The sequence below is a fragment of the Pagrus major genome, chromosome 17 (assembly GCF_040436345.1).
Source record: "Pagrus major chromosome 17, Pma_NU_1.0".
Classification (NCBI taxonomy): domain Eukaryota; kingdom Metazoa; phylum Chordata; class Actinopteri; order Spariformes; family Sparidae; genus Pagrus; species Pagrus major.
In genome coordinates this window covers 18826704-18854647 of record NC_133231.1, presented here as the reverse complement: position 1 = coordinate 18854647, position 27944 = coordinate 18826704, and the positions used below count along the sequence as shown (strand labels likewise).

Genomic DNA, 27944 nt, shown 5'->3' with positions numbered 1-27944 from the left:
TAAGATCTGGTTAGCTTTAGGCACAAAAACACTTGGTTAAGGTTCAGGAAAGAGTCACTCGCACAAGATCTTTCGCAGGTCTGGGTCAACCATCGAGAAACAACTGTGGCCCAGCCATGTACTGGGCTTTAACCTATTGTTTGAAAAGTGACTGAAAGGATTGCTCGATTATCAAAATGAATAATTAATAAATCATTTTCTTTGAATCAACTAAATGATTAATCAAGTTTTGGTGAGCATACCAAGACAATACTTTTTTTCGATACTATACGTTACCTTATATATGAGAAACCACATTAGAGATTTTCCGACAGGCAAATTGTACATTAAAATCAGGAACACTGTGATTGAAAATTAAGTAAAAAAAAGTTTACGAATCTGACCTGAAGCTTGATGCTAACTCTTAGTACTTAACATTTACACTACGATCGATACGCTGAGTTGCATCGTGGGTAACGTAGGGTCAGGTTTTGACAATAAAAGAAGACTATCTAGCCCTGATTCTACTGCAGCACACACACCCCCCCACAAGATTGGGGGGGTGTGGCAGGGGTTTAAGGCCTCGGGTAGAGCTGGTGTGTGTGTGTGTGTGAGCTATATAGACATGAGCTCATAGCATGAGTAAGGGGTCATAGATTTAGTTGTAGATGGGAGGGAGGGGGTCTGTCACTGGGAGTTCAGGGGTTAAAAGGACAAATTCTGCGCTTCTGAAATTATGACTTCTCGCAGCGGTGTCGTATTTCTCCGCCAAATTACAACAGAAATGTACCCACTAGTGAATTCTACATAAATATGAACAGCATGACAACCTGCCAAAAGTGGTCAAAAGCTGTTGCACAGTGTATTATTCTCTCCTTGAAGCAGTTTGAAACATAGGGCGTTTCTCTCTACAAGCCCTTCTTTTGTGAAATATATTTGATAATTTACAGTAAAGTGTGGTTTTGATATCACACTAATGCCATTTAATTTTCATATAATAACACTGAAGATTGTTTCACCATGGGAAGATTTCCTCTCCCGGTTTAATAAGCCTTCATCAGCAGGTAACCTAAAGTCGACCATCCTCAAAGTCAAGAGGTTCAGAGGAGATAGCCAAGAACAAAGACTAAAGGTCAAATACCAGACCCCTGGGTTCACCTCGCGTGCGAGTGCAAAAAGGTGCATAGTGAACTCAAAGAAACTCCATAAATACTTTCACAGAATCACTGAAGTTTCTTGAATCTCTCAACAATGCTTCATCAGGTGTAATATAAGTCGTACACAAGTCATCATCAATGAAAAGGATTAGTAAAACTGGACTGTTCAGATGCCATGTCATTGTTTTGTTGGTTTCCATTTCAGGGGGACACCACCCAAAAAGAAGGATAAGGTGGAGAGTATCAGTGGGAGTGCTGAGTGAACCAAGTATTATCTTAATAAAAAAGTTGCCTAGTGTAGGCTTCTGACAGAAGATTTCCAAAAAACATCTGTAGCAGGGATGAGCCATGTTGTGAATCTCCAAATTAAACACACACTGAGTGATGGTTTGTCCCTTCGCAAGTTCGACATCCTGATCCACAGTTGTGTGCCTGACCAAATATGTTAAGGACATTAAGGAGTGTATTTTATCTCTAAGTGGCTGGAAGCGGTCAGGAAGTGATGCAGGTGAAGCAATTGACCCAGTCTGGATGTTTATCTTTCCACAGCTTTGTAGGGAAATGAAGGTCATGCATTGACATTAACATCAACCTGCTTATAAATATACTCCGAGAATTTAGTGCTGGTCCTCCAACAATGGTAAACATCTGTTGCACGATACTTTAGAGTTTAGCAGCGACAGATTACAGGAGACCTCTCAGTTTGCTGTGTTACCAGAAAAAAACAAGAAAAAAGAGAGAGCAGAGCAGACAAAGGAAAAAAGGATTAGATTGTTAGATTCCGATTCTCTCTTGAAAAACCCATTTGTCAACACTTCGATCAGCTGTAACAATTTTGTAAGACCAGCTGTACGACAGCTGAATCAACTGGACGGTGAATGTAACAGAAGGGGAGACTGTTGTTTGAGTTTTGGTGAGCATGGCTGAGTGTGAGCAAAGATAATGGAAGCAAATTCATCTGCTTGCTTTGATTATGGATCATTACAAATACGCTATCTTTTAAAAGTAGCAAAGAGTCGCACACAGAGAAAAAAAGGAATTACGTTTCATAAAATAAAAAGTTGTCATGCACAAAAATGTGTCGATAATCATTTTATAATCTCATCCCAGCGCTCTAAATCGAGATTGAATTGAATTTTGAGGTGCGTACAGATTTCTACCTCCTTATCATTTTTGCACATCCAGTTTCCTTGTTTTGAAGTCAAAGGTTTTTGCATCAAGCTTAAGATACTTTTTCGAGTTCTGTTCTACTACAAAATGCGTCAGCAAATACTTCACAATTATAAAGCGTTTAAGTGTAAAAAATGTTAGCTGGTTGCTAACAAGTGGCTAAATGAGACTACAGAGGTCTTTAGGGACATTAAACGTCATCACACCGAACATGGTAAACAAACTAAATAATAAAACTCTCTTTGTTTCCATGACTGAACGAACTGAATAAACAAACCTACTTTAAAGGACAAAACAATTTCATACTGTTTTACTTTGTTTATATGTGGCGGACCCCGCCACCTTTCTAGCTTCAAACAGTGTTCTGGGACCTTATTTTCCTCTGAGAGCAGCTTGTTTATTCAGTTCTGAAAAAATAAACATTTATGAGTTTGTTTTATTACCTCAAATTCTGAGTCTGAATTTCTTCTCCAAACCTACACAGTGCTCCTTTAAGATGACTCTGATGATATTGGAGAAAAGGAATCTGAATTTTGCTATCTGCTATTTCTGTCATTGATTTCACCAAATGATTTAACTTATTTTGATTAACACAAATAGTAAAGCTCAATCTCGCTGGTTATACATATGTAACTACTGTACAATAACGTGGAAGAAAAGCAGGAGTCACTGGCCAAATTCCATCTCCACCCTTTTGCTGCCGTTCTGTCTGCTAATTGCAGAGCGACAGATGTACAGTACATATTTAGAAAGAAAGAGAAAGGGGAGGCAGTGTTCCCACCCTCTCTCTCTCTCCATCCTGCTTCTCTCTTTCCGCCTGTCATAGTTATCTTTGAGAGATTAGACTGGAGACAGTGACAGAGAAGAGAGGGGGCGCTCAAAGTGGGAGACGTGTTCCCACTCATGTACTCTCCCTCGTTCTCCATCTCCTCTTCTTCCTCTCCTGAAGTCATGTTCGAGCGACTCCTAATCACCTTGAGTTTTTCCTCTCTATTTTCAGCCTCTCGCTGCTTCTCTCCGCTCCTCTGTTCCCCTCTCTTCCACTGTCCCTCTCTCCCTCTCTCCCTCTCCGAGCTTAGTGTTCAGACAGTGGAATATATGTTGTCTAAATATACTTCCCCACTATCTCTCCGTCTAAACAAACTCCAGCAGGGACAGAGAAAGAGGGAGGCAGTGGGACAGGAAGAGGGGATGAGGCCTGAAAAAAAACGGGAATATCAAGTAAAACAACACCTGCACGTGCAGCGCTTACAGAAAGACTCACGGGGCGGGGGGGGATTCATTTCGCTGAAATGAATCGGGACCATCATTTCTGTGGTTTACAGCCATAGTGGCAGCTTTACAGTTTAAGTCACAGTTCCAAACCAAAGGCCACAACACTTTGCAGTACATACATTACAGCCTGTCACCTTGGAGGCAAAGAATCACACGCTAAGCAGCAAGAGCTGCCTGCACAGTTTAACATAAATACTAACTGGAAATATACGCAGCGCCGTCCTGAAGTCCTAAACAGACGAGTGCAGCTGGACAGAAATGACTAACACACACACACACACACACACACACACACACACACACACACACACACACACACACTCCTCGCAGCCTCCAGCGTACTGATGGGAAGCTAGATATGAAGGTTTGGGCTGTAGCCAGTGGGACCCGACTGAAGTAAACAGTGCGATAGGGTTTACTTAGCAGAGTGGAGAGGATCATCTCCAGTGCTGATCGAGCGTGTCTGACCCGGCTGACGTCATCGACAAATACTTTAGACACATTCAGTACTGTAACTGCCCCGTCAGCTGCTAATAAGTGTGCCATTTGGTGGCTTCTTTCATCCAAAAAATTCCTCACAGAAATGGGATTAAGATGCATCTTTCTAACGCCAGAAGAATGATTTACCCCCCTATCAGAGGCTGTCTCTGTTTTTCCTCCCCTCCTCCCTCTCCGTCTCTCTCCGTCTCTGTCCAGTCCTCTCTGCTTTTCAGCAGATCTCAAGGTCTCGGTGGCTTAAAATAAGCCCGAGTGGAGCAGAGGGCAAGGACGCGCAGCAGATAGAGAAAATTTAAGAGAAGCTCAATTCAGGATGCACACAGTAATCTCAGACTTTCACTTTGCACACACACACACACACACATACTGTAGGGTTGGTAGGTGAAAGGAAAGCCCCTGTGTGTTTATGCAGACAGTTAGACTCCTGCTGATACCCCGGCCTTGACTCCTGTTACAGATGTGTGGCGTACATGGTCTAGACCTGCCCTCAAAACTGTTCTCAGGCTGCTCTGACACGACCAAAACACGTCACTACAACCTTTAATGTGTACTCCTTCCCTTTTTTTTGTGACCTTGAGAAAGGCAGGGAATTTACTAGCCTCTATGCCTCTGTCTTTTTTGAGTCATGCAATCCATCCATTATCTATAAATACTTATCCTTTGAAGGGAATAGGCAATAGGCGGACAACCATTTAAATTCACATTCATGCATACAGGCGATTAATACTGTGTTAAAACATGCTGTGTTAAAACATGAAAGTGTGGAAATTGCAACTGAAGCACAGGATAAAAACACTAAAGAATCTAACTTGTTTCGATAATTTGTAGTTGTGTTATGGGATTACATAAAACTATGGAAATAAGTTACTTTACAGCATTAATTCTTGGCCACTTTTCAGCTGAAGCTGGCAACTCAACATATCATCCAGGATAAAGTTGTTATGGTGAACGTGTTAGCAAGCAGGTGCCTATTCGCACATCCAGCAGTCAAAGAGCAACATTAGCATTTGTTCTCAGTTGTGTTTCCCACCATCTGCAGGATTAAAGTCCAACATTCACTAGTTTAAGCTTTGTTCTAACTCACCAGCAGGAAGTATCCGACTCTTTAGCTGCCCCCTTGTCCCACTGTCTCCACCAGCTACTTACTAACTGTGTCTGTTAGTTGTTGTGTGCCAAGTAGGCAGTGTACAGTGTGCTTATTAGAGCCCTTTCATTCAAAACAGCTGTTTGGAAACAAGGTTGAATAGATTGGGCACAGGGTTTCCTGGCTGGAAACATCACAAATCGGCATGGAACGCGCATGGCTCAGGACAAGCAGGCTCTGCACAGCTTGTTCACCCTGCTGCCCTTCTGGCAAGAGATATAGTATCCGCTGCTGTATCACCAGAGTACAGAGCAGCTTCTTTCCTCAGGCTGTAAGACTCCTCAATTCATCCTCAGCACTAGTAAATAGTTTTACTTTTATTACTTGATTATTTTTTTGTATTCATAATTTTGTTTTTAGAGGTGACATAGAGGGACTACAGCTACCTTTCTGCTGTACAATCTTGTGTTGTAGAATGATAAATAAAGTGAATCATGATTCTTGAAAACAGATGAAGGCCATTAAACCAAAACAATTAGCCGATGCAAAAAAATTGCGTCATAAAGCCCAGGGGGGAGAGAAGGGTTCACAGTGGATAAAGTTGACTCATTGTTAAAGGTGCACTGTGCCCTTGTTCGTGTTCTTCTGTTTCTAGTTGTGTGTTTATTTGGACAAGTTTGAAAAGTGTGTATTGTTTTAAATCAGAATGAAACCAGACTTATGTATGTGGTCGGTGTTGCTGCTCTATTGTCTCCGGCTCTACGCTCTCACAGTGTGTGTTGATGGACTGCAGCCAGCTGATACAGTAATCACAAGTGCATAGACAGACAGATACACAAACAGACACGCACAACAAATCATTTCGGATCCATTAAGCCATTCCTCTACATACAAAAGCACACTTGCCAAAACGCTCACACTGTAAATACCCAGCAGCTTGTAAGCATATTTTTAAGGCTAATGACAAATACTGTTGATATCATCTCACAGCTGTGTTTCTTCTCTCGCTCCCAAAATCCCCATGTTTGTAATATTCTCTCTATCAAATTCCTCGAATAACTGTCTTCTCTCTTCCTCTTTCTTTCCCTCCAGCATTGGAAAACAAAGATAAATAGACACAATCTCCCCTGCGCTGAACTATTGTACTCTCAAGAAGAAAGTAAACAAACACACGGCACCACACACGAACGCGCTCTCGCTTTAAGTGCACGCGCGCACACACACACACGGGCCACGTCGTCTCCCTTCGCTCCCAGTCGTCATGTGACGAAGACACTTGCATCCCATCACCTCTCACCTCCCTCTCTCTGTCCTCCTTTTCTCTCTTTCTTTATCTCACGCAGTAGGAATCTGTGTGTTCTGAGTCAGAGCTGGGAGGAGAAACTTGGCAGGAGAGGACGGGAGATGTTGGACAAATCAGAGGAAAAAGAGAGGAGGGAGAGCGTTTTGTGCGAAGAATAAAAGGCAGAATGAGTTCCAGTCATTCTCCTTTCCCCTTGACTCTCACCACCCTCGACGCCACACGAGCTGCTCCAATGAGAAGAAGGATTGCGGTGGGTTGGGCATGCGGTGGAGGCCTGCCAACGCACACTAACACCAGAGCAACATTTAACTCACTTAAACACACATTCTACTGACGCTTTTTCACCACCCTCCCCCCTCTGTTAGCATTTAATTATCGCTATAAGCCTATTATCACATGGAAGCACAATGCGGCTAAACTGCGGTGTGTTTGTTAACTCCGTCCTCACCCTCAGTGAAAGGCTCCCAGTTGTAGAGGCGACCCATGAACTCCTGGGTGTTAAAGGCTGCACACTGCTCTGCTCTGGACTCCAGCGCTCCTCCTCCACACACCTGGTGGACAGAAACACATAGAGGGAAGTTTAAAAATGCAGTGCCACACATTGAACTCGTATGAAATCACCCAGCTATTAAACCGACGCGTGTTTCTCTCCCAGTCCCTGGAGGAGTCAGGGCGGAGCTGACTGTTGTGAGTGAAAAGTGAAGAAAAACAGCTAATAAAAAAGGGAAGAATTAACTTGAGATCATAGAGGTAAGCTCAAACACAACTCTAAAACACAAACACACACACATACACACATGTAGTCTGCTTGCTGCTTTTGGCAGTCAGCGAGCATATGAGAACCATATGGAAATAATAGATTTTTTGGAAGCGGCTGCTCACATAAATCCACTGTGGCGCTCAGTGCATGACCACAGAATGTGAGTGACTGTGTGAGCACGTGTGTGTGTGTGTGAGTGTGTGTTTGTGCGTTTGTGGGTATGAGTGCATGTCCAACTTGTGCTCGTTCAAGCAGGGTCCTTATGGAGTCGTAGAGTGGAAAGAGTTTCAGCATACCTGCACTTAAACAACAGCTGAAACATCGGGCAGACACAACTCTGCTGGTTAATACTGAAGTGACCGTAACTCACCGAGCTTTGCCCCAGTCCTGCGGGACACACACACACACACACACACACACACATTGCCATTTCCCATGTGCACTTTATACCGTTCTTCCACTACATTTCGACGGGAAATTATTTTGAGTAGCCCACTTTTAAGCCATGCTAGCAGTGTGGTGCTATGGATGGCAATCTATCTGAAATAACTCAACAGCTTAAAGATGGATTGCCATGACACTTGCTGAAGACAATCATCTTCACCGTACGTTTAACTTACAGACATAACTTTGGTGATCCCCTGTATGTAAAGTGTCTGTACACTGCACTGTGTTCACTGCACAGTAGAGAAATAAAAAGTCTGCTCATGCAACGTTACTGTGAGGTGTCTTCCTGTGTTCTTCAAAGCAGAGTTGGTCTGAACTGTGTACAGCAAGTTACCAGCTACATGCCAGGCAAAAAAAAAAAGCCTTAAACCTTGACTATGGTTCAGAGCTGCTGATCTGGAAAGCCAAGTCGATGCCAATACTACCTCAATCTGACAGCTCTAGTTTTCAGACTCATGCATTGATGCACCAGTATTATTAACCTATTATAGTTATACAGTATGTAATATTAAGCCACTACCAGCAGCCAGTTGGGTTAATTTACAGTGGGAAAAGCCAGCTTGGCTCTGTCCGAAGGTAACAAAATACACCTGCCAAAACCTCTGCGGTGTTAATTAGGGAGCTTTAGAGGTGCTGGACAGAGCCGGGCTGCTTTCCCACCCTGCCTACAGTCTCTGTGCTAAGTTCAGCTAACTGACGTAGATACTAGCCTCATGTTCAATTAACAGATATGAGAGTATTAATGAGCAAACCGCTGAGTACATTCTGCTGATTTTAATTCTTTACTTACTTAAATAACCTTTTGAGAACAGAATCTTTACTGTCGTTGTACTTTTTTGTACAGGATCTGAATAATTCTTCCACCGCTGCACACACACGCACACACTCAGCTTCATCAGGTAACATTACTGTGGGAAGCCACAACCATCCTGTCTGGTAAAAAACCCACTGAGTTTACAGCCCTCTGACACACAGCTGGCTCAAACACACACACTCACACACACACACACACACACACTCCTGCATGCCGCACACAGAGCTCTCAGATTTCTTTGCAACTCGAATCTCTGTCAGCTCCACAATCTTTGTGTCTTTCACTCCTCTCTTTCTTTGATTCGTTCCTCCTTCTCTTTCTTCTTCTTGTTTTTTTTCTGAATCTCTCTTCACTCACACAGCTGTCACAAGCAGCTGGAAAGTTCCTCGTCGCTCATCTGGGAGAGTCAAGAGCAAGGGAGTAGTCAAGTTTAAACACACACACACGCACAGACCCACATTTCCCATGTGAACTGGCCTCAGCGACAAAGTGTAACTAAAACACTCTAATGGATCATCTGCCAAAGCATGCACTCAATTTCACACTTTCACTGTGTGTGTGTGTGAGTGAGTGAAGCTATGTGGCCGTCATGTCACAAGGCACTCATAAGGATCATCTGTTGTTTCTGTTGTGGCAAAGTGTGAAACCAGCTCATGAAACTTTATGTGGAGCGCTCCGCCACATTTTCACGCCGCAGAAACAGACTTATTTCTGTCTTATTTATGGCCGATACGTTCAAGCCTCTTACACACTCACAGAGTGCGTTTGGGCCACGTCCACTGAATACGTGAGTGTATGTGGGCGCTTGAAGGTCAGTACACGTATGTGACCTGATGTTTTCAAGTAACCCGGTAAATCTGCCCGGATGTGTGTGTGAAATGTGGTTGGTAATGGTTGTAAATATTTCTGCTGGACATAAACATGTTGGGCCCCATTTCAGCCTGGATGGTTTCTGTGTATCTATGCATGTGTGTGTGTGTGTGTGTGTGTGTGTGTGTGTGTGTGTGTGTGTGTGTGCCTGTTAAGACCATAAACAAAAAAGAAAAAATGATGGTGTGTGTGCAGCTTTGAGAAGCTACAGTTCAGTAAAAAATAAAGAGCTTCCATAAAGGACAAAAACAGGAATGTAAAATGAAAAGAAAGAATGCAAGAAAATGTCAAGTGTGTGCATTCATGCGTCGGTGATCGTAAGAGCGCTACAGGGTGAGTGGATCCTCCTCCCAAAAGAGTTTAGGGTGTGTAAAAACAGAGGGAGGCTAATGGACTGAATGGAGGGAGGAGGGAGGAGGGAGGGGAGGTGAAGTGAGAGTGAAAGCAGAAGAGAGAAGACGCGTTCGCTGGTGTTTCGCAGCTCTGCGGGAGAATTTGTGTGTTATTGTAAGGACTGGTATACTTTGGTGCTCCCTCATTTACTGTGAGTGCAGGGCGAGGGGGCGAGAGGGTCTCCCCATAACCAACGAGAGAGGGGAGTGGGGTTGACGAGGGAGAGTGGCAGTTATTGAATGAGCTGAGGAGCGGAGAGAGAAAAGAGAGCGATGGCTTTTACAGAAGCAAAATCCTTAAAAGAGGGGGGTGATAGAAGGAGAGAAAGGCAGCGAGGATGGGCCCGGGCCTGTGGATGAAATCAAAACACCCAAACCACAAGTACCCTCCAAACAGAGTCAAAACCATTCAGTCACTTAGCAACACTCAAAAACATCTTGTTAAATTTTTTTTTTAAATGATTCTTGCCTTATGTCTGTTTATTACTAACTGGACTCTAATGCTGCTTTTCCAGAAACCTCAGAACTAGAACATTTCCTACCTCCTATTAGAAAAAGTACAATATAGCGATGCTCAAAGTCAGAATTCCTACTTGTAAACTCAGGGCACATTTATCGACCCCGACAACAACAATGACAGCACCCTTGAGAAGGGGGCAGAGTGTATTTGTAGACGACGGTGTTTGTGAAAAGGTGAGTGAATAAAATCTTTAGTTACATTTTCAAGTATTAAAGTGCCGTAAAATGAAATATTTTAATGGCGGCTGTTCCCTAATGTGTTGTTTTCCTCCTTTATTTCATTTGTAATGTAAGAGGGCTGCACTGCTGAGGGTGTTATTGTGTGCACATAATTTTTGTCACAGTCAGTTTTTTGTTCACTTTGGCGTCGTGCATCTGGAGCGCTTTGAGATCGGAAGTTGAAGTATGCCTGGATAGAATACTGGAAGATTTCTAAGATTTTGAAATATCTCTTTGGACTCATCATGACAAGCAGCTGTCTTTTTGATTTTTTGGCCTTTTTCCTTTATTTCTTTTAGTGTCACTACAGGAAATGAGGGAATAGAAGAGACTGATGTGCAACAGAGGTCCCTGACTGGAATCAAAACAACTGGATTGCAGCTTAACCCCTAAAACAATAGGATGCCAAAGTTTTGATTATTTTTGAGCTTTCATAGATAAGGATCAAATCTCAGCACTAATATAGTACCGATCGAAATGAAGCCATAGCAGAGAGTATCAAAAGCTGTAAAGCATTGCATGTCTGGTCATATTTATGACATTTTATGTGGAAACTTTCTTGGTTCCTGCCTTGAATCAAAGTTTTGCTATTGTTTTTATGTTTTTTTAGAGCTGCAATGATTAGCTAATCAATTGATTAGTCAATCCAAAGAAAATTATTATTTTCGTACATTTTTAAGCAAATATAACAAACATTTGTTGGTTCTGGGAAAAAAAAAAAGATGCTCTGGGAACACTGTGATCGCATCACTACAGTGAAGTCTGACGGGGCAAGAAACACAAGTGGTCAGACAATCAGAGAGGACGTTAACACGCAAACAGGCGAGCCAGATTACCTAAACCGGACATGAGCGTAAACAAAGCATTAATTGGTAATAATCCCTCATCGAACAGAAAAACTGGTCTAAATTGAATCAAGAGGTCTGTCTGTGAGAGATGTTTACAACTGACAGTTGGGGAAATCATTTCACCATTTTTCTTTGTTTTCTCTACCAAGGAAGTTTGGTTTCCCTGAGGGTCTGTTTAAAATCTGCACGATTGTCTGACTGCCTGGCAGATTTCAGCATTTTTATTTGGTGATGTGATTGTCAATAAGACCAACGGCTAAAACTGGGAAACAACAAGCCCAGAAGAGCCAAAAAAATACAACCAAAGTAGCTGTAAAAGACCAACTTAAAGCCGCTGAAAGGCTTGCTGAGCGGTGTGTAAACATAAAAGCAGTCTGAAGTTGAAAGATATAAGAACTGGCAGCTTCTGAGCGGCAGACTGACAGGGTGAAAGAGTGAAAGATGGACAGCAGCAGAGAGGCAGGTGAAAGAGAAGTGAAAGAGAGTCAGTCAAGTGTTTTTGTACGGGAGCTGTGAAAGTTATAGATGTGTTTAACTAGCAGGGAGGAGGGAGGAGGCCTGTGGGCAATATATAGGAGCATGTGAAGGAGGAGGGGGGAGGGGTACTGCCTGAGGCCTGAAAGCTTTGTTCTGTGCGCACACACACATGAAAATACCACACACATATAAACACACACAAGCCAAGGTCCTGATCACACATAACACATACGTGAAACACAAACACTCCGACCGACCCAGACAAGACTAATGAGTTTTTAGGAAAGCGGGAACCTTTCACCACATGTGTGTTTCCGTAGGGACAGCTCCCAGGTGACACGTCATCCAGTCATTTTCCATTCAAGTCTGTGCCTGCACAGCTGGACGTTATCGCCCCAATAACACATACAGGTTAAGGCTGGCCGGTCATTCCTCAGGCATTACTGCAACACTGCACAGACAAAGTGACTGACCGCCCGCCCTGCAGCCATAAATCAACACACTCCACACGGCAGCACTAATCACTGTACGAATGCACACAAATCCATGACATGTGTTAATATGTGTGTGTGTGTGTGTGTGTGTGTACGCTCATGTATGTGTTTGTCCTCCGCGATTAACATTCTCGGGCTAATCTTGTGACCGAGGACGTGTGTCGACGCTTTGCAGGGCACCACCCAGCTCTAGGCCTTGACCCTGAGGGGGTCAGGAGTCCTCCAGAGGAAACGCTGCTCATCTATCAACAGCAGGCTGAGACTGAAGGAGGAGGCCCCGTGCTGCGCGAGACGGACGGCAAGAAATATCGCTGTTGTTCTCAGAAGAGGTTTGAGTTTGAGCCTCAAAACAGTAAAAGAAAAGAGAAGAAAACAGAAGACAAACACAGTAACCACAAGATCAATAACTGAAACCAGAACTGGGCTGAAAATGACAATCTTTCCATGTTTCACTTTCCACAAACCCACATCTTATATCTACAAACCAGAGTGTTTTCATGCACGGCGATAACTCTTCATTTACACATATTTTTATAATGACACACAAAGAGAGGCGGGAAGTGTTAACAGCTTTGCTCCTAATTCTCAGCACTGCACTGAATTGTGTAAAAGAGCTTTAAATGTTTCGGGTAACTTCTTCTTCTGTCTGGAACCTTCTGAAACTGGATCCAAAATTGGAAAATTTTTGAAAATCCCTGCACACAAAATTTGGATGGTGTAAATCGAATCATTGCTGCAGAAACTGTGAGCGAGATCATGTGGCTGCACATGTTTTAGATCTGCCTTATTTGTCTTTATGGTTTCAGACAGCTCACTGGATGTTGCCCTTGAGGTTGTTTCGAGGATGAAATCTTTTGAACGAATGTATTTGAAATTTCTACATTTTCAATCTATATAAGGCTTTCCTGGTTAGAGGAGCAGTTCAGCATTTTGGGAAATAAACTTATTTGTTGACCCCACTCTTTTTTATGTCTATTAAATATAAGGCTACAGCCAGCCACGGTTATTATCCTACACTAAATCTAAAACTTAAACAAATAGCAGTGAAAGAACTGAAAAACTAAGATAACACCTTGCAGCCAGCAACTAGTTAGCTTAGCTTAGCATAAAGACTGGAAAAGGGGTAAAACTGAAGGCTGAATGTAAATGTCCAACCTCTGGACTTGGGGACTGACCGTTCACTGTCATCACATCAAGTCTGTGAGGGTGTGAGACAGCCAGGCTTTATAAGCCTCTGATAGACAGACCTAAAGACTACAATAATAAAATGCATTTGATTACCTCTGCAGCCAATACTTCTACTTATTCCTGTATCATGACATGGTTGAATATTAATAGTATCCGCTTGAGGCCCCCTGTGGACTGAATGAATTATGGGTTTGGACAGCTCTCAGCACTCACAGACTTCCCACGTACATGCCGGCAAAGTTTACAAGTCTGCAAAAGCGTTGAAATTCAGACATTTGTATTCAGCCAAAATATAAAAATGAAATATTGTGGTTTCAAGGTTTTACAGAAATTTATGACTATTTCCTGGAGATTTGTTGTCACTGTTTTTACACTAAAGTGTTTGTACAGATTAAACAAACAAGGTATAGTGTGTCAATTAGTGAGCTTTAGAGGTGCTGCTGGTGGATTTTGTTACGTTTAGATAGAGCCAGGCTGTAGCTGTTTCCCAGTGCTTTACCTGGTCTCTGTGCTAAGCTGAGCTAACCAGCAGCTGGCTGTAGCTTCTTATTCACCGTACAGACATGAGAGTGGTGTTTCTCATCTGACTAAAGAAAGCAAATAACCATATTTCTCACAGTGTCAAATTAAAAACAGAGTACAAGATGGAAGAAGTTTGGGAAGTGAGACGGAGAAGAGGCAGAAAGCGATGAAAGGCAACATGAAGGAAGAACCTTGAGTGAAACTCTGAGCACACAGGAGCTGATATAAACACTTTAACAAGCAGACGACGTACCTGGTTTTTGTAGAGAAGCAGGTACTCGTTAAAGAACTAAAGCAAACAAAGTGCAGACCAGTCTGAATGAGTCAATGTGCTGTGTGTGTGTGCGTGAGTCACATAAACCCACACATCTGGGCCTGTTTGTCGCTTCATGAGAACAACATTAAGCGTGTCAGGGTCTGCACAAAGTCATTACAGCTAAGGAGTGTTGCTCCGTGCTGATAGTCATAATAATATATTTCCTGTTTAACAACGCCTGTTTAATGACAGGCTGTGATTAGATCATCAGGCTCTCGATCGCTGCAGCAGCCTGGAGACACATCGGTGTACCTGGTAGGTTTCAGCTACGGGAACAAGATCAGTGAGATGTTCATGTCTTTTAACACAATACGCTCTCGTGTTTTTTTGTGTTGTTATGTCGGCCGAGAGCGTAGGTTTGGTGTAATCTGAACAGAATATTCTGGGGTTTTCAACTGTTGGTTGGAAAGAACATGAAGATATTTTAAGAGGTTTAAGAGGGCTCTATTGTTTTTAAATCAAAATAATAATTGGCAGATTAATCAATAAATGAAAATAATAGTTGCAGCCATAGATTGTGTGTAGCCTCTGAGGTGAAGCCAAGGACAGAAGAGTCTGTAAGCAAGCTGCAATAACTGAAGACGACTCAGATGAATAAAACATTTTTCACATTTTCTCTTTTGTATTTTGACAGCTGGACATTAAAGGTGATTCAAAGCGGTTTCTGCCTCCTTTGTTTTCACTGCAAACACGACGGTGGCAGCAGCAAAGAGACGGAGCGAGGCTGCCTGCCGCTCTCGTGAACAGACACAGAGTTAAACACGGAGCAGTGAAGAAAGACAGTGTTGGAGCCACATCGTCTTCAAAGTGTGATTATCCGGTCTGGGACATGAAACAACTAGAAAAAATTCTTAACTATTAATTGCGTCACACTGCGAACCATTTCCTCTATTTTGAGGTAAAACCTGCTCTGTTAAGCTGTGTGAGGAGATTATACCTGGGTAGCCGCAGCCTGTGGTGGTCAGACGAGTAAGGTAACCTAATAAGGACAATATTCAGTGAGATTACTCGGACTGAGACTATAAAAAAGGGGGAGAAAGCGGGGCAAATGGAGGATTTTGAATACTAAGATGAGCACGTCTTCCCCTGCTACCTACGTGCATCTCAACTTCTGCTGCTTCTGATCTCGCCTCACTTGCTGATGTTGCAGAGGCATGTACTGTTAGTGTTCCTCTGTAAATATTTACATTGACTTGGAGGGCATAAAAAAGGAGCTAAGGCGAGAGAATCATCAAAATTTGGGTTGAAAGACTTGAGGAAGGAGAGGACAGAAAGAGGAGTGTCTTTCTTTGAAACGTCTGCTTCAAGCTGGTTTGTCTCAGACAGCTTCTTCTCAGATTCCACCTTTTCCTCCCCTCTCCCTCTGACAGAATAACTTCTCCTCTTGTTACACTCTGCGCTCTCTCACACACACAGACACACACACACACACACACACTCACACATATATACAGCTTTTCTCTCTCTCGCTCTCTCTCACACAAACACTTTTCCATGAATCTCTCTCCTCCTCTGGCACAAACTTCCTCTCGTCTTCCTGCAGAATCTTTTTCTCTCCGTCCTGCTCCATCTGTTGCTGCCGCTTCCTCGCTTTACTCGTCTGTCTCCTCTGCTAACACATCCCTCCGCCTCATTCTCACCAGCCTTTATCTCCATTTCTTCTTTCCCTCCCTCCCTCCCTCCCTCTGCACCTTTTCTCTCCCTTTGCCCTTTAGCTCACCCTCCCACTACTGTGTGCAGATTTTCTAAAAACAGTACTCTCTTTCACTACTACTTAACCACGTCACTTCCTTTACCACCCTCTTTACACTCTACACACACATACACACACTTCCCCTTTTGCCCTCCTCATTTCCTCTGTCCCTCTCTTGGTTCCCCACTTGCTTCTACACAACAGTAAAAACACACACTTGCAATGGGCCTCGGGCACTGTGTGTTATGAGAAACACACCTAATAGATAATAGATGTGTCACACTCAGTCTGGCTCACTCCCTCAATCACACACACACACACACACACACACACACACACACATATATATACAGTGCATACAAGTCTGGGCAAAGTCCATCATTCATCAGCTTTTAAACCAATTTTTAAGCAATGAAAAGATGTGCACAGGCGATCCACTGCAGGAGCAAACAAGGCTAAAGCAGAGGGCTAATGTTGGGTAAATATGTAACCCAATGAGTCAGGCAGGCTCAGCCATCACAGGACTGCTATTAGCGCTGCTGGCACACACAGAGCGAGTATTCTGCCAGCTACTAAATCTGTTTTAACATGGGGACTATCACACAGAGCCGAGCGGAGACAGAAAGAAAGAAAGAGGGGGATGAAAGAGGACGAGGGGCTGCCAAATTAAGAAGGAAAAGTCAAGTGCTGAGAGTGCCAACCTGGCCCCTAATTCAAGTGTCTACTTCCACTTCTGTGAGAGCCAGTTGTGGAAATAACATGTGAGCGTGTAAGCGTGTGAGTGTGCGGTAGTCGTTCACTTAAGTCTTATCGTCTCCCAGTACGCTCCCACTTAAAGCAGACCTGCTACAAGTGGTCTGCTGGCATAAATAACCCGCTCACATGTCGCTCAGTCAAGTATTTCTGTCCCCATGATCAAATCTTAGAAGGGACCATGGATCAGTTTCCTTTATTCGTCCGACCCTCAGTCCATCACGTGCCATGTCTCACACATGGATGTTCGATTTTTTTTGAAACTCAAGCAGCAATGAGACTTTCTCACCACTGCAACAGCACTCCGACGAGCCCAAAACAGATGTCAGGTCATGTTGTTTTTTTGTTTTTATTCATGTATCCATGTTTTGGAATTGTTAAAATGTTCAGATAGAATTAGCAACATGAGTTTTTAGTTTGCTCCTTATGAGCCTGTCACTGTGGCTGAAGGCTTTACATTGCACATTGTATCCCCCAGAAAAACAAGTCAGATTGGATGTGTGTAAAAGCTTCTGATTCCAGACCAAAACATGACAGGGAGATAAGTTTACCACCATTTGTTTATCCTTCATTTGTGCAGAAAGACCTTTGATTTATGATTACTTATAGAAGATTCTTTGTTTGATTGTTTATTACTAAAATAACAGGATGTGTGTCCTATCTGGGATGTGATGAAGTACTTGTTTCCTAACTAAATCTAAGGTTAAAGAGATTTCAGTATGTTGAAGTGCAGTTTTAAATATTACAAATCGCAGTCATGTTGGACAGGATAATTGTGACACTAAATCGTCCTATGCTGACTTCAGAGGCTACCAAAAGAGTAGGTTCAATCCTCATCCCTTACTGTTGTTATTCACAACATCCACAAATCATTTTGTTTTCACAAAATACTTCACTAAAAAAAGTTTTAGTTCACACTTAATTGAACAAAGGAAGCCGCTGCAAATGCAGCTGTCAAATGTTTATGACTGCAAATTCGATCAAGCTGAAATCTGTGACTCTCCACATGTTGTCGCTCTCTCCGGGGTACAAAATGATTTATTGTTTGAAAAATCGTGGAGGATTGTGTGAGAGCCTGCTGTTAATTTGAAGCAGCCATTGGAAAAAGTTGGTAAATGTGCAAGCTAGCCAAGTGGAGCCGATTCTGATTTTGACATATGTGAAATGTCACACGTTCGCCAGGACAGGTGCAGCCTGAAAATGTCAACATTTTTATGCTTTAAAATATTACACCATACAGCATATTATCAATACATTAATTAAACGACATTGTGGATCCGATCTTTTCCCTCTTTTTCCGAGATATTCACTCTCAATTTCACATAACATTGAGTGAAATCAAGCGTGGCATTCCTGTCTCGGTGAAACCTGAGTTACTGCGAGGTCGCCCTCGGTTTCTCACCTGTGTGTTGAGGGTGAGTCGGACTGTCTGACACGACCCCCCTGTCTGTATCTCCGCCCACTCTTCTTGGCAGCACGTCGCACACTTTGCTACCGATAATGTGCTCACTGTGCTGCACTGAGAGGTATGGAGTAGGTCGCAACCCCAATCAACACCGCAGGCCTCGAGCCAGACAGGACATCAAATCGATAGACACACACATTTACACATACAAACACTCAGGCTCTTTTCATACTCACACATACGTGCAATCGGTTGCCCAGATACTGATTGCAGACACATGAGCGTGTGTGGCTTCACAACGGAGGTGTGTATTCTGGTGGTGACCCAGAATACACACACGCCTTGGAGCAGCGGAGGCACTCGCAGTCAGTTTCCATCCGAGCGCTCATAGACAACCAGCCAGTGTTGGATCTGGGGAATGATCTACCTATCAAATACACTCTGCTGACCTTCAGCTCCTCGTCTAACTGCTCCCCTCAGCACACGGCATGATTATAAATCAAGCATGACTGCAGGCTGAGTGAGGCAGCTGGTGTGAATGTGAGTTACTGATATTATTAAAAGGGCGTGAAGGCGGTAAATTAAGAGGAATATTTCTGCTGTTTCTGGAGATCTTTACCTGTGAGAAGCACCTGCGGTACTCCTTCTCCGGCCCAGAGCATCTGTACACCTGAGGAGCTCCTCTCCCTCCAGCCCTGCCTGACTCCACTCCCATGTGCGGGATGTGGGGGTGCTGTAGTGGGTAGACGTTGCCGGTTTGTGGGACCTGGGGGCTGAAGCCTGGGTGGAGCTCTCTGTCTCTGTGCACGGGGCTGGGGCGGTGCAGAGAAGTGGAAAAAGGTGAAGCGGCGGCAGGGGAGTTTGAGCGGGAGAGAGGAGGGACTGGAGGAGGCGGTGCGGTGACGGAGTGCCAGTCAAATCGATGGCGGTTGGGCAAGTGGGAGGGCGACGAGGAGCGTGAGAAGGTGCGAGGAGGTGGCACTCTTGCTCTCGCGTGATCTATATTTGGTCTGTCAAAGTGGCGGTGGTGTGGCGGGTTTCCAGTTGTGGTGGTCGTCATGGGCGACTCCTCAGCAGCAGGTGCGTCTGTGATCTCCACCTCCTCGCTCCTCCCCGCCTCCCTTTCTTCTCCATCACTCCCCGCCTCTTCTTCCTCTTTCCTGTTGGTCTCGACGTCGATTTCCCCGGGGGGCGGTGTTGCAGCGTCAGTACCGTTGGCGGTGTGGCGAGCCTGCCGGTTGGGACGATGCAGAGGCAGAGAGAACGGGACCCTGCCGTACCCGAACTGACCTGGACGGATGCTGGAAGATCTGCGAGTCAAAGTGAATGAGACATAAAAAAAAAGAAGATTAACAGATGGACAGAAAGAGCCAGAGGCGGTGACAAAGATAAAGAAAACGGAAAGATGGTAAATTTCAGATGCAGCTCATGTTGCTGTCCAACATAATAATAACCGACGTGGAGCCAGCAGGCTGCGGTCAGGGAACATAGTAATGCAGTGCCTGTGTATATGAGAAAAACCAGAGGTAATGATGTAATTACACAGCAGATACCAGGGCCACAGATGGGCATAACGCCAACTCCCAATGCTCAAAACATCATAACAAACCCTCAGTAACGCCTAAACAATGTCAGCACTTTAACTTATGGCACCTGGATGAGTCATAAGCTTGTATATTAAATGGCGCTCAGAGGGATCAGCGTTTTATTTTGGTGACGTGATTGCTGATGAGTCACCGGTGACTTTTTACCATGTTCCCTGTGATGAGGTACAAATCTTCTCTTTGTCTGGTGGCTTTTGCTGCTCACCCTTAACAATTGAGTTCTTCTGTTTGTTCTAAACAAGCCGGTGTTGCTACTGCCAGCAAGGCAAAACTCACTTCCTGTGTGCTGGAGTCATTTTCCTGGGGGCTGGGGTGCTGAGCAAAGCATATGTAGAAGCTTACGTTAACTGAAAATCGATTGACTCAGTGTTTCTGTGTCATATCTCTGACCTTTGACATTTAAAGACACTTTAATCTACAAGAAAATGTTGACAAATTTTGTTTTTAGACCTCGACCGATAACAACTTTTACACCAGTTTTAATAGTTTTGAGTTAGAAACATCTGATGATGACATATTGACCAATACATTTGGGAAAAGTTACACATACTTGGAACATCAAACTTAACCAATTTGTACCTATAGGTCAATTTAAAACCATGATTATGAATGTAACTAATTATGTACTCTGAATGTTACTGTTTTTAACTGTTTTCTGTTTGTTTGTTTTCTTGTTAATTATTGTTTGTGTTTACTTATTCTGTTTTAACTGTAATCTCAACATCATTGAAAATTAGGGCATGCCTTCAATAATTCCTCAAAAAGTTGAATGAATTTCCAATAAAGATCTCCTAAATGTAATTAATCAAGAATTGATTAAGGTCCACTCTGTAGCTGTTCTGCAGCTTTTGATCAAATCATACCATCTGTCTCAGGAGATACTGGTTCCCACACTTCTTATCAATGTGTCATCAATGCTTAAAAGTTTTGAAGCGCGCAAAAAAATGGAAGATAGGTAGGTGAGCTCCAGAGCAGCTAATGAGTAGACTTATGTCAAGAAGATGACATGGTGAAGATGGCTGGTAAATTGTATGCCAATCATATTGATGCCACTTGACTAGCATGACCCATCCAAACACGTGGCAACAGCATTCTCAGGCAATGGTGGACAATATGCCCTGACGCACCAAAAGAAAAAAAACTGCTCAGGAAAGCCCTAAGATGGTGACAATCAGCTCAAAGTGTCAACTTGACTTCCAAATTCCCCAGATCCAAATCCGATTGAGCAATCGTGGGCCATCTGGGAATAAGTCCAATCCATGGATGCCCCATTTTGGATCAGATTTGGCTCTTGACCCATCAAAGCAAGGACACCGGACCTCTGGGAGTGTCCTGTGGTCTCTGGTATCAGGGTGTTGGCGGCAAATCCTTTAAGTCCTGTGGGTTGTGAGGTGGGGCCTCCCTGGATCGGACTTGTTGCGGCATGTTGCATGGATGTTTAATCTTATTGGGATCTGGGGAAACTGAAGGCTAGGTCGATGCCTTGAGCTCTTTGTTACGCTCCGTGGGCCATTCTTCAACATTAAGGGGGTGTACGTGGTCTGTGACAATGTTTGGGTAGGTGGTGCGTGTCAAGTAGACTCAAGGTTTTCCCAACAGAAAAATGTATTGTTACAAAATGATCAATGTTATCCACTTCACCTGTCAGATTGGTGTATGTGAAGGTACTGATAAATCTGTGATAACTAGCCTCTAATTGGTCAGTTTGCTTCCTAATTATCCAGGCACACTCACCTCCTCGCAGGCACACCATCTCGACTGGACGAGACCGACCTTCTGTTCCCACCTCCTCCAGACCTCACTGCTCCAGGATTGGTCGGCCTCCTGATGATCCTTGTTGGCTGGTTGTAGCTGTGTGAAGGAGCGTGGTAGGGAGATCGAAAAACAGATACGTGGTCTTGATTGGTTGGGGGGAATTCTGGCTGATAGAAAGGAGCTGATGGATTGGCCTGTCCCGGTACAGGAGCAGCTCCTCCTCCTACTCCTCCTCCTCCTCCAGCAGCGTTGGTATTTCGATACAGCGACAATCCCGGGTTGTGATTGGTGGGGATGGAAGGGGAGTGATAAGGTGAATGTTGCCCGGGGTAACGAGGAGGGTAGTAGGGACGCACAGGTGAGATGACAGGACCTCCGATGCCCCCAGGTAAATAACCTGCCCAGTTCGGTGGAGAATGGGAGAGTGGAGGGGTGTGAGGGGGCGGAGGAGGTAAACACTTCCTGCTCCTCTGTGAGACGCCCACGCCACAGGTCTGAGAGCATTCAGACCAGTCCTCCCAAACAGACCACACCCCCTCCACAGGCTCCGCCTCAAACGCCTGTCTGGACCGTCGGCCTGCCACCTGACACACGCACAGGGAGAGACACTTGATTACATATAGCAACTTTACATTGTTTAATCCAGAGGTTACACGTATCAGGTTACATGGAAACTGTATGATTTATCAAAAAAGCTGAATAATATGTTATTATTAGTGCTGAAACTAATGATCATTTTCACTATCAATTATTTTTCTTATTATTTTTGATTTACCAATAATTTTTTTAGTGGATGAAATGTCAAAAACAACTTCCAAGAGTCCACAGTGACGTCTTCAATTGCCTTGCTTTTTTGCCTTATTTCTTGTTTCATCCAACCAACAGTCCAGAACCTAAAACTTTTCAGTTTACCAGCATACAAAAGTAAGAAAACCAGACAACAGCTTGAAGTTTTGCCATTTTTGCTTAAAAATGGTATCAATCAACCAATCAACAACATTTTTTTAGCTATTTTATCCTATTTGGTAATTACCTTGAATCTGTCTGTGCTACATTTTTCCTCATCCCCGTCTCGCCGTGACAGGAATATACTGATTTTTAACAAAAGGTCATCTGTTCAGAAGGTAACCCGTCCATCATCGCCACCTTTCAGCATTCAGCAGTACAAGAAATCTGTGTGAGGCCACTACCTGTACCTCTGTGCTTTTATCTTCTCTATGTAAAATACAGACCAAATAAAACAAGGTTTCTTGAAAAATGGTGCTCTATAATAATAAAGTCCCTAATTTAATCCAGCAGCTGCATCTGTGTTCACTCCATTACTTACAGAAAGTGGGTTGATTTTGTGCTTCAGGTTGTGAAAATTGTGTCAGTTTTCAATATGATTTTAAGTTTATAAAAGTTAGACTGGTTAAATAAGTACTTTAAATGGGCACTATGTAGTTTTGGAAAATAAATTACAATATTAATGAGGTAATATGAACTCAGAAATATTTATTTTTTCTATAAGTGAATAAACCCTTACTGTTATAAAGGTGGCAGGGTATGCCAAATATTAACAAAGTAAAACAGTATGAAATTGTGTTATCCTTTAAAGGCAGTTTGTTTATTCAGTCATGAAAGTCAATCACTGGAGATGAAGATCATTTCTTCCCCAAAACTACGTAGTGCCCCTTTAACTGAATGTTCAAGTGCAGTGAAACTGATTGTAAATGCTGCAGGCTTTGGCAACATTTTAAAGAAGTACTTAGCTAAGCAAAAACGTTGCCATTGCAAAATCAAAAATCTCTGGAAGGACTTATTTTTTCACAGTCCACTGATGAGCTGCAGTCTCGTGAGTTTCCTTCCTTTGAGGCCAAAATGTAAATCCTGAACCTTTCATAGTTCAGTCAAGCTTAGAAGAGACTCGGTCACCTGCCAGCAGCTTAAGAGCAGATGGATAAATTCAACAAAGTTGGTGTCACATGAAATTGCTGCAGAAATAACAAGCTCTGATCCGATCTGGCTGGACACGTGTGTTTGTATACATATGTGTGAGTGCCAGCTCAAGCTTTGATGTCTTCGTCTGTGGCTGTCGATAAATGTTTCTCCCCTCATTTCATAACCGACGCGTTGGCCTGGTTGGCAGAGCCGCAAACATGAGAGCTGAACAAAAGTTTCCATTCAGAAAGAACCAAAACATGAATCTGCGCTCCACTTCACCTCTCTCTCTTTTTGAGTGTGTAAACGTGTGTACATGGGCAGAAATGTGCGAGTAAACATACTGTACGAACTGTGTGTGGAGGGAGAGGACAGGTGTAAGCGGCATACTGGAGTTCCTGTCTCTGTCTGAGGTAAAATGGCAGGAGGGTGGGAGGAAAGGAAGCAGACAGGCCTAATGACTCGGAGTGTGTGTGTGTTTCTGGACGGGAGGTGTGGTCTGTTGTAATGAGTGACATCAAACACACAGCTGCCACATAACTGGGACCATTAATGAGCTCCGTGCAGTGACCCTGCAGCAGCCACCGCTGACCTCTCCAGCTACTGGGTAAACTCCTGCGACACTGTAGGACCAGGCCTGAACCAGACGGCACTGTCACTGTGAAATCTGCCCTCCCCTCTGATTACACTGTTCATACTGCAGGGCCCTCTCCAGCTGTGGACCCCTTTAAAGGACACCTTCACATTTTTGTCTTAGAACAATACTGACACACCCAAATATACACTGAACTTAATCACTGTTGTAATAGTGAAAGAGAAACAAACTACACAGTTCCATTTATTTCTATTTAGTGAGTAACAATTCACCTTTTTAAGCCCTGAGTATTGAATTTGTGGATGCGATGCATACAGTATGGATGTTTGTTATTTGGTCGGTCAACGTTATTGTGTGTTTTATGCTGAGTATTTCTGACTCTGTAGTAGCCCAGGCTTTGCCCTTTTGATGCACCAGTGTGCAATTCTTTCCCACTTTTATTTATCTACTCTGACCTCATGCTGATCCCCCAATACACTACCAAAAATCGACCAACTGTCTCCACCACCTTTCAACATAAAGTGACGCCCTTGCTTTAAACATCCAGCAAGTTACCATGCAACAATTCTGTCTGGCCACCTGGTAAAGTCCAATATTCACTCTCTCTTAGCTCTGTTTTTGGTCTCCACCAACTCCTTAGGGGTGTATCTCGCGCTTTAGCAACTACATGCTTCACTATGTTCACCAGCTAATTGCTAATTAAGTGTACAGAGGGTTTTTAGGGGGTTTTATCTAAAAAACAGTTGCCTGCTGTGGCTGAAAACAATCCCTACGAGAGCAGTGAGAGTGGACCAATACAGTAAAGTTGCGGACCAGACAGCTAAACAATGAGCTGAAGCCGAAGGAAGCAGCAGATTCAGGTGATAACTCTCTTGAGGTTCTTTATTACATACAACTCTCATCACATTGTTTTATAACGTCATTTGATTGAATGCTATTATAAAAATATCAATTATAGCTGCTTCGCGCTAACTAACTTAACTGGATTGTCTTAAAAAATGCGTTAACACAAAGCTGAAAACAAGGCTGTTATTGTCAACAGTCACACATAAAGAGATTCCTTCCTAAGTTGATGTGAAATTTCAGCAACTGAGTTTAATTAAATCAAGACACTATCTTTCAAAATTACAGACTTTTTAGTAAGAAAATGCCCTCTTTGTGTTTTCTTTGACTGAACAGAAGGAACATTTGCAGCATCCAACAACCCTTTAATTGTACAACCGGGCCTGTCATGTTGTTTTAAGACACATTGTGGAAAAATGTGAATCAACCCTCGTCACCTTTCACCCCTCTATAGTGATGCTGTTGTCTGTGAATCTCCCTCATAATGAGCTGATGACTCACCTTCCTCTTGGCGGCCTTGGTCACGGAGGTCGTGACCACCACAAATCCCCACAGCACATAGAGCCTGGACGGAGGGAGAACAGAGGGTGAGAGAAGTGGCAGATCTACAAGAGTTTAAATATCAGCAGGTTGAATACGTCTTTTGTAAAGGACATAATTCTTCCATGACCTAAACGTTAAGTTGGTATATGTTGTGTGAACCCACAGAGACTTTCATTATTCCCTGCCCAGAGCTCCTCAACGTTTTTGAACCTTTTCCCCAAAATGTGTTAGACGTGTTGAGTGAACACCCTATCAAATGTTCCAGTGACCTAACTGTACTTTCACAAACTCAATGATGCCACTTTCTTTGCCACAACAGGTGGCGTGGGGGCTCAAGCGGGAGGTGAACACAAGTTTCTTTTTCCCCTTCAGGGCTCACAGGCAAAGATCTCAATCAATCTGGGGAATCTTGGCAGGCACTAACAAACTAATGGGTTTAAACAGTGAGTATGTTTTCCCTCTGCATGCCTCTCTCCAGGGCTACACACACCCTGAGGATGTGGTTTTCACACAGAGACTCACACACACACACACACATACACAACAACCATCACACTCACAGGAGCGCAATCAGTCACAACATCCAAAATCATCTTGTACAGTGAGGTAGTTTTTATTTGAGGTCTGATGTTCAAAGGACGTGGTTTGCGGTGTGGGACGAGGTTGAATGTCTCCTTTAATTTTGGGTTCCTGTCCTTAAATTTGACATGAAACTACTTTAGGAAGCAGCAGAATGTGAAGTGCATCTGAAAAATAGATTTAGTCGTATATTTAGGCCTTAAAATTTTGTGGTTTTTTCCCTTTAAGGTGAAAGATACAGTTACTTGTTTCTCAAGAAAATCTTATTTTCTTAAAGGTGCACTAGGTAGTTCTAGGTAAGACATTTTCATTGACTGATTTTTTATGCCCAAACAAACTAAATAAACAAACTCTCTTTGTTTTCATGACTGAATAAACTAAATAAACAAACTGACCTTAAAGAACAACACAATTTCATACTGTTTAACTTTGTTTATATGTGGCGGACCCTGCCACCTTTCTAGCTTCAAACAGTGTTCTTGGGACCTTATTTTCCTCTGAGAACCACTTGTTTATTCAATTTTAGAAAAAATACACATTTCTGAGTTTGTGTTATTACCACATTAATATCGTGAACGTAAAAATTCTGAGTTTGAATTTCTTCTCTACATGGTGCCCCTTTAAATCAGCTGTTTTGTGGAAGGATCTCCGAGACAAGTGCATCAGAAACAAGTGCAATACCACCTCTTCATCTGCCAAGAAAACACTATGAACATGATACTAAACGATTTGCAAAGATGGACATTTCAGCGCTCGCCACGAGAGCCCAAACCATCACCGCAAGCACCAGTCCGCAGGCCACATGTAGTCAGAGTAATTGGTCCCTTCTTCCCAGTGTGGTGCACCGCCGTGGTCTCTGGAAGCTTCCCCACACCAGACTACATAACTACCCCGAAAAACACGGACAAAGGTCCCGCACAGTCCGACACAACAGAGCTGCTCAGGCCGAAGTAACGACCCCCTACCCGGGTCCACGTTTCCCTGGCCGCTACAGTGGCACATTGTAGAATAAACTCCGCGGGGACAGGGAGAGAGAGGGGGTATGGAGAGATATGCAGCAGGGAGGAAATCTCACAAAAATCCGCCCTGAGGAGAAAGAGACGAACTCTAACCTAAACCCAGATGCCTTCGGGTGAATTCCTATCATATATCCTGCACGGCGCCCAGTGCGCAACGAGAAGGCGTCGTGCGTAAAAGCCAAAAAAAAAGTTCGCCACAAAAAAAAAAAACTTTTTAAAAAACTTTCCTCCACATTCATGAACTCAAACATGCCCGCTCAGAGGAGGATGCCCCACATGTGATGTTGTGGACAAGCAGACTGAGTTAGAAGAAGAAGGAGAAGAAGCAGGTTGCAGCTGTGAGAGTCAAAGTTTTACCTGAATATTAAACTGAGCCGCATGCTCCTCCGAGAGTCTCCCGCGACACTTCTCACTTAATCACCGCTATCGATTATCAGTCCAGTCCGGTGATTTGATAGTGGTCCGTTCCGGTCCGTGCAGTCCTGAAAGAAATGTGATGAAGTCCTGCGAAGGCTTCTTCAGCTCTCTCTCTCTCTCTCTCTCTCTCTCTCTCTCTCTCTCTCTCTCTTTCTCTCTGTCCCCTTCCTCCTGTCACAGTCACTCCCCGTGATTTTTTGGAGAGTGGGTAGGGTTCCGTTTTTTTTCCCTCTCTCTCTCTCTCTCTTTCACTCGACAACTTTTTTGGGTCCTTATTATAAACTGGTGTGACGCCTGGCAGCCAGGGGGCCAGGGGGGTGAGAGAGTGAGGGAGAGAGGGGAGACAGGAGACACAAAATGGACAGATTACACAACTCTCTCTCTCTCTCTCTCTTTCTCTCTCTCTGCCTCTCTCTCTCTTTCACACGCATAAACCATACACTCCCACTGCCCCTCACACACACACACACATGCACCAGTATGGGC

The 27944-nt window shown here is 43.6% G+C and overlaps 1 protein-coding gene across 1 annotated transcript in view; it reads right to left on the bottom strand.

Annotated features, from left to right (window-relative positions):
• Positions 1–27571, bottom strand: part of adamtsl4 (ADAMTS-like 4) — a 40979-nt gene extending 13408 nt beyond the window's left edge. Inside the window, exons 1-5 of the mRNA XM_073484928.1 lie at positions 27399–27571; positions 25402–25465; positions 21522–22126; positions 18803–19493; positions 6915–7017 (exon numbers count right to left, since the gene is read on the bottom strand). Coding sequence (XP_073341029.1) covers positions 6915–7017; positions 18803–19493; positions 21522–22126; positions 25402–25465; positions 27399–27421 — 1486 coding nt within the window. The 5' untranslated portion in view covers positions 27422–27571. The remainder of the gene's footprint in view (positions 1–6914; positions 7018–18802; positions 19494–21521; positions 22127–25401; positions 25466–27398) is intronic.
• Between the last annotated feature and the right edge of the window lie 373 nt (positions 27572–27944).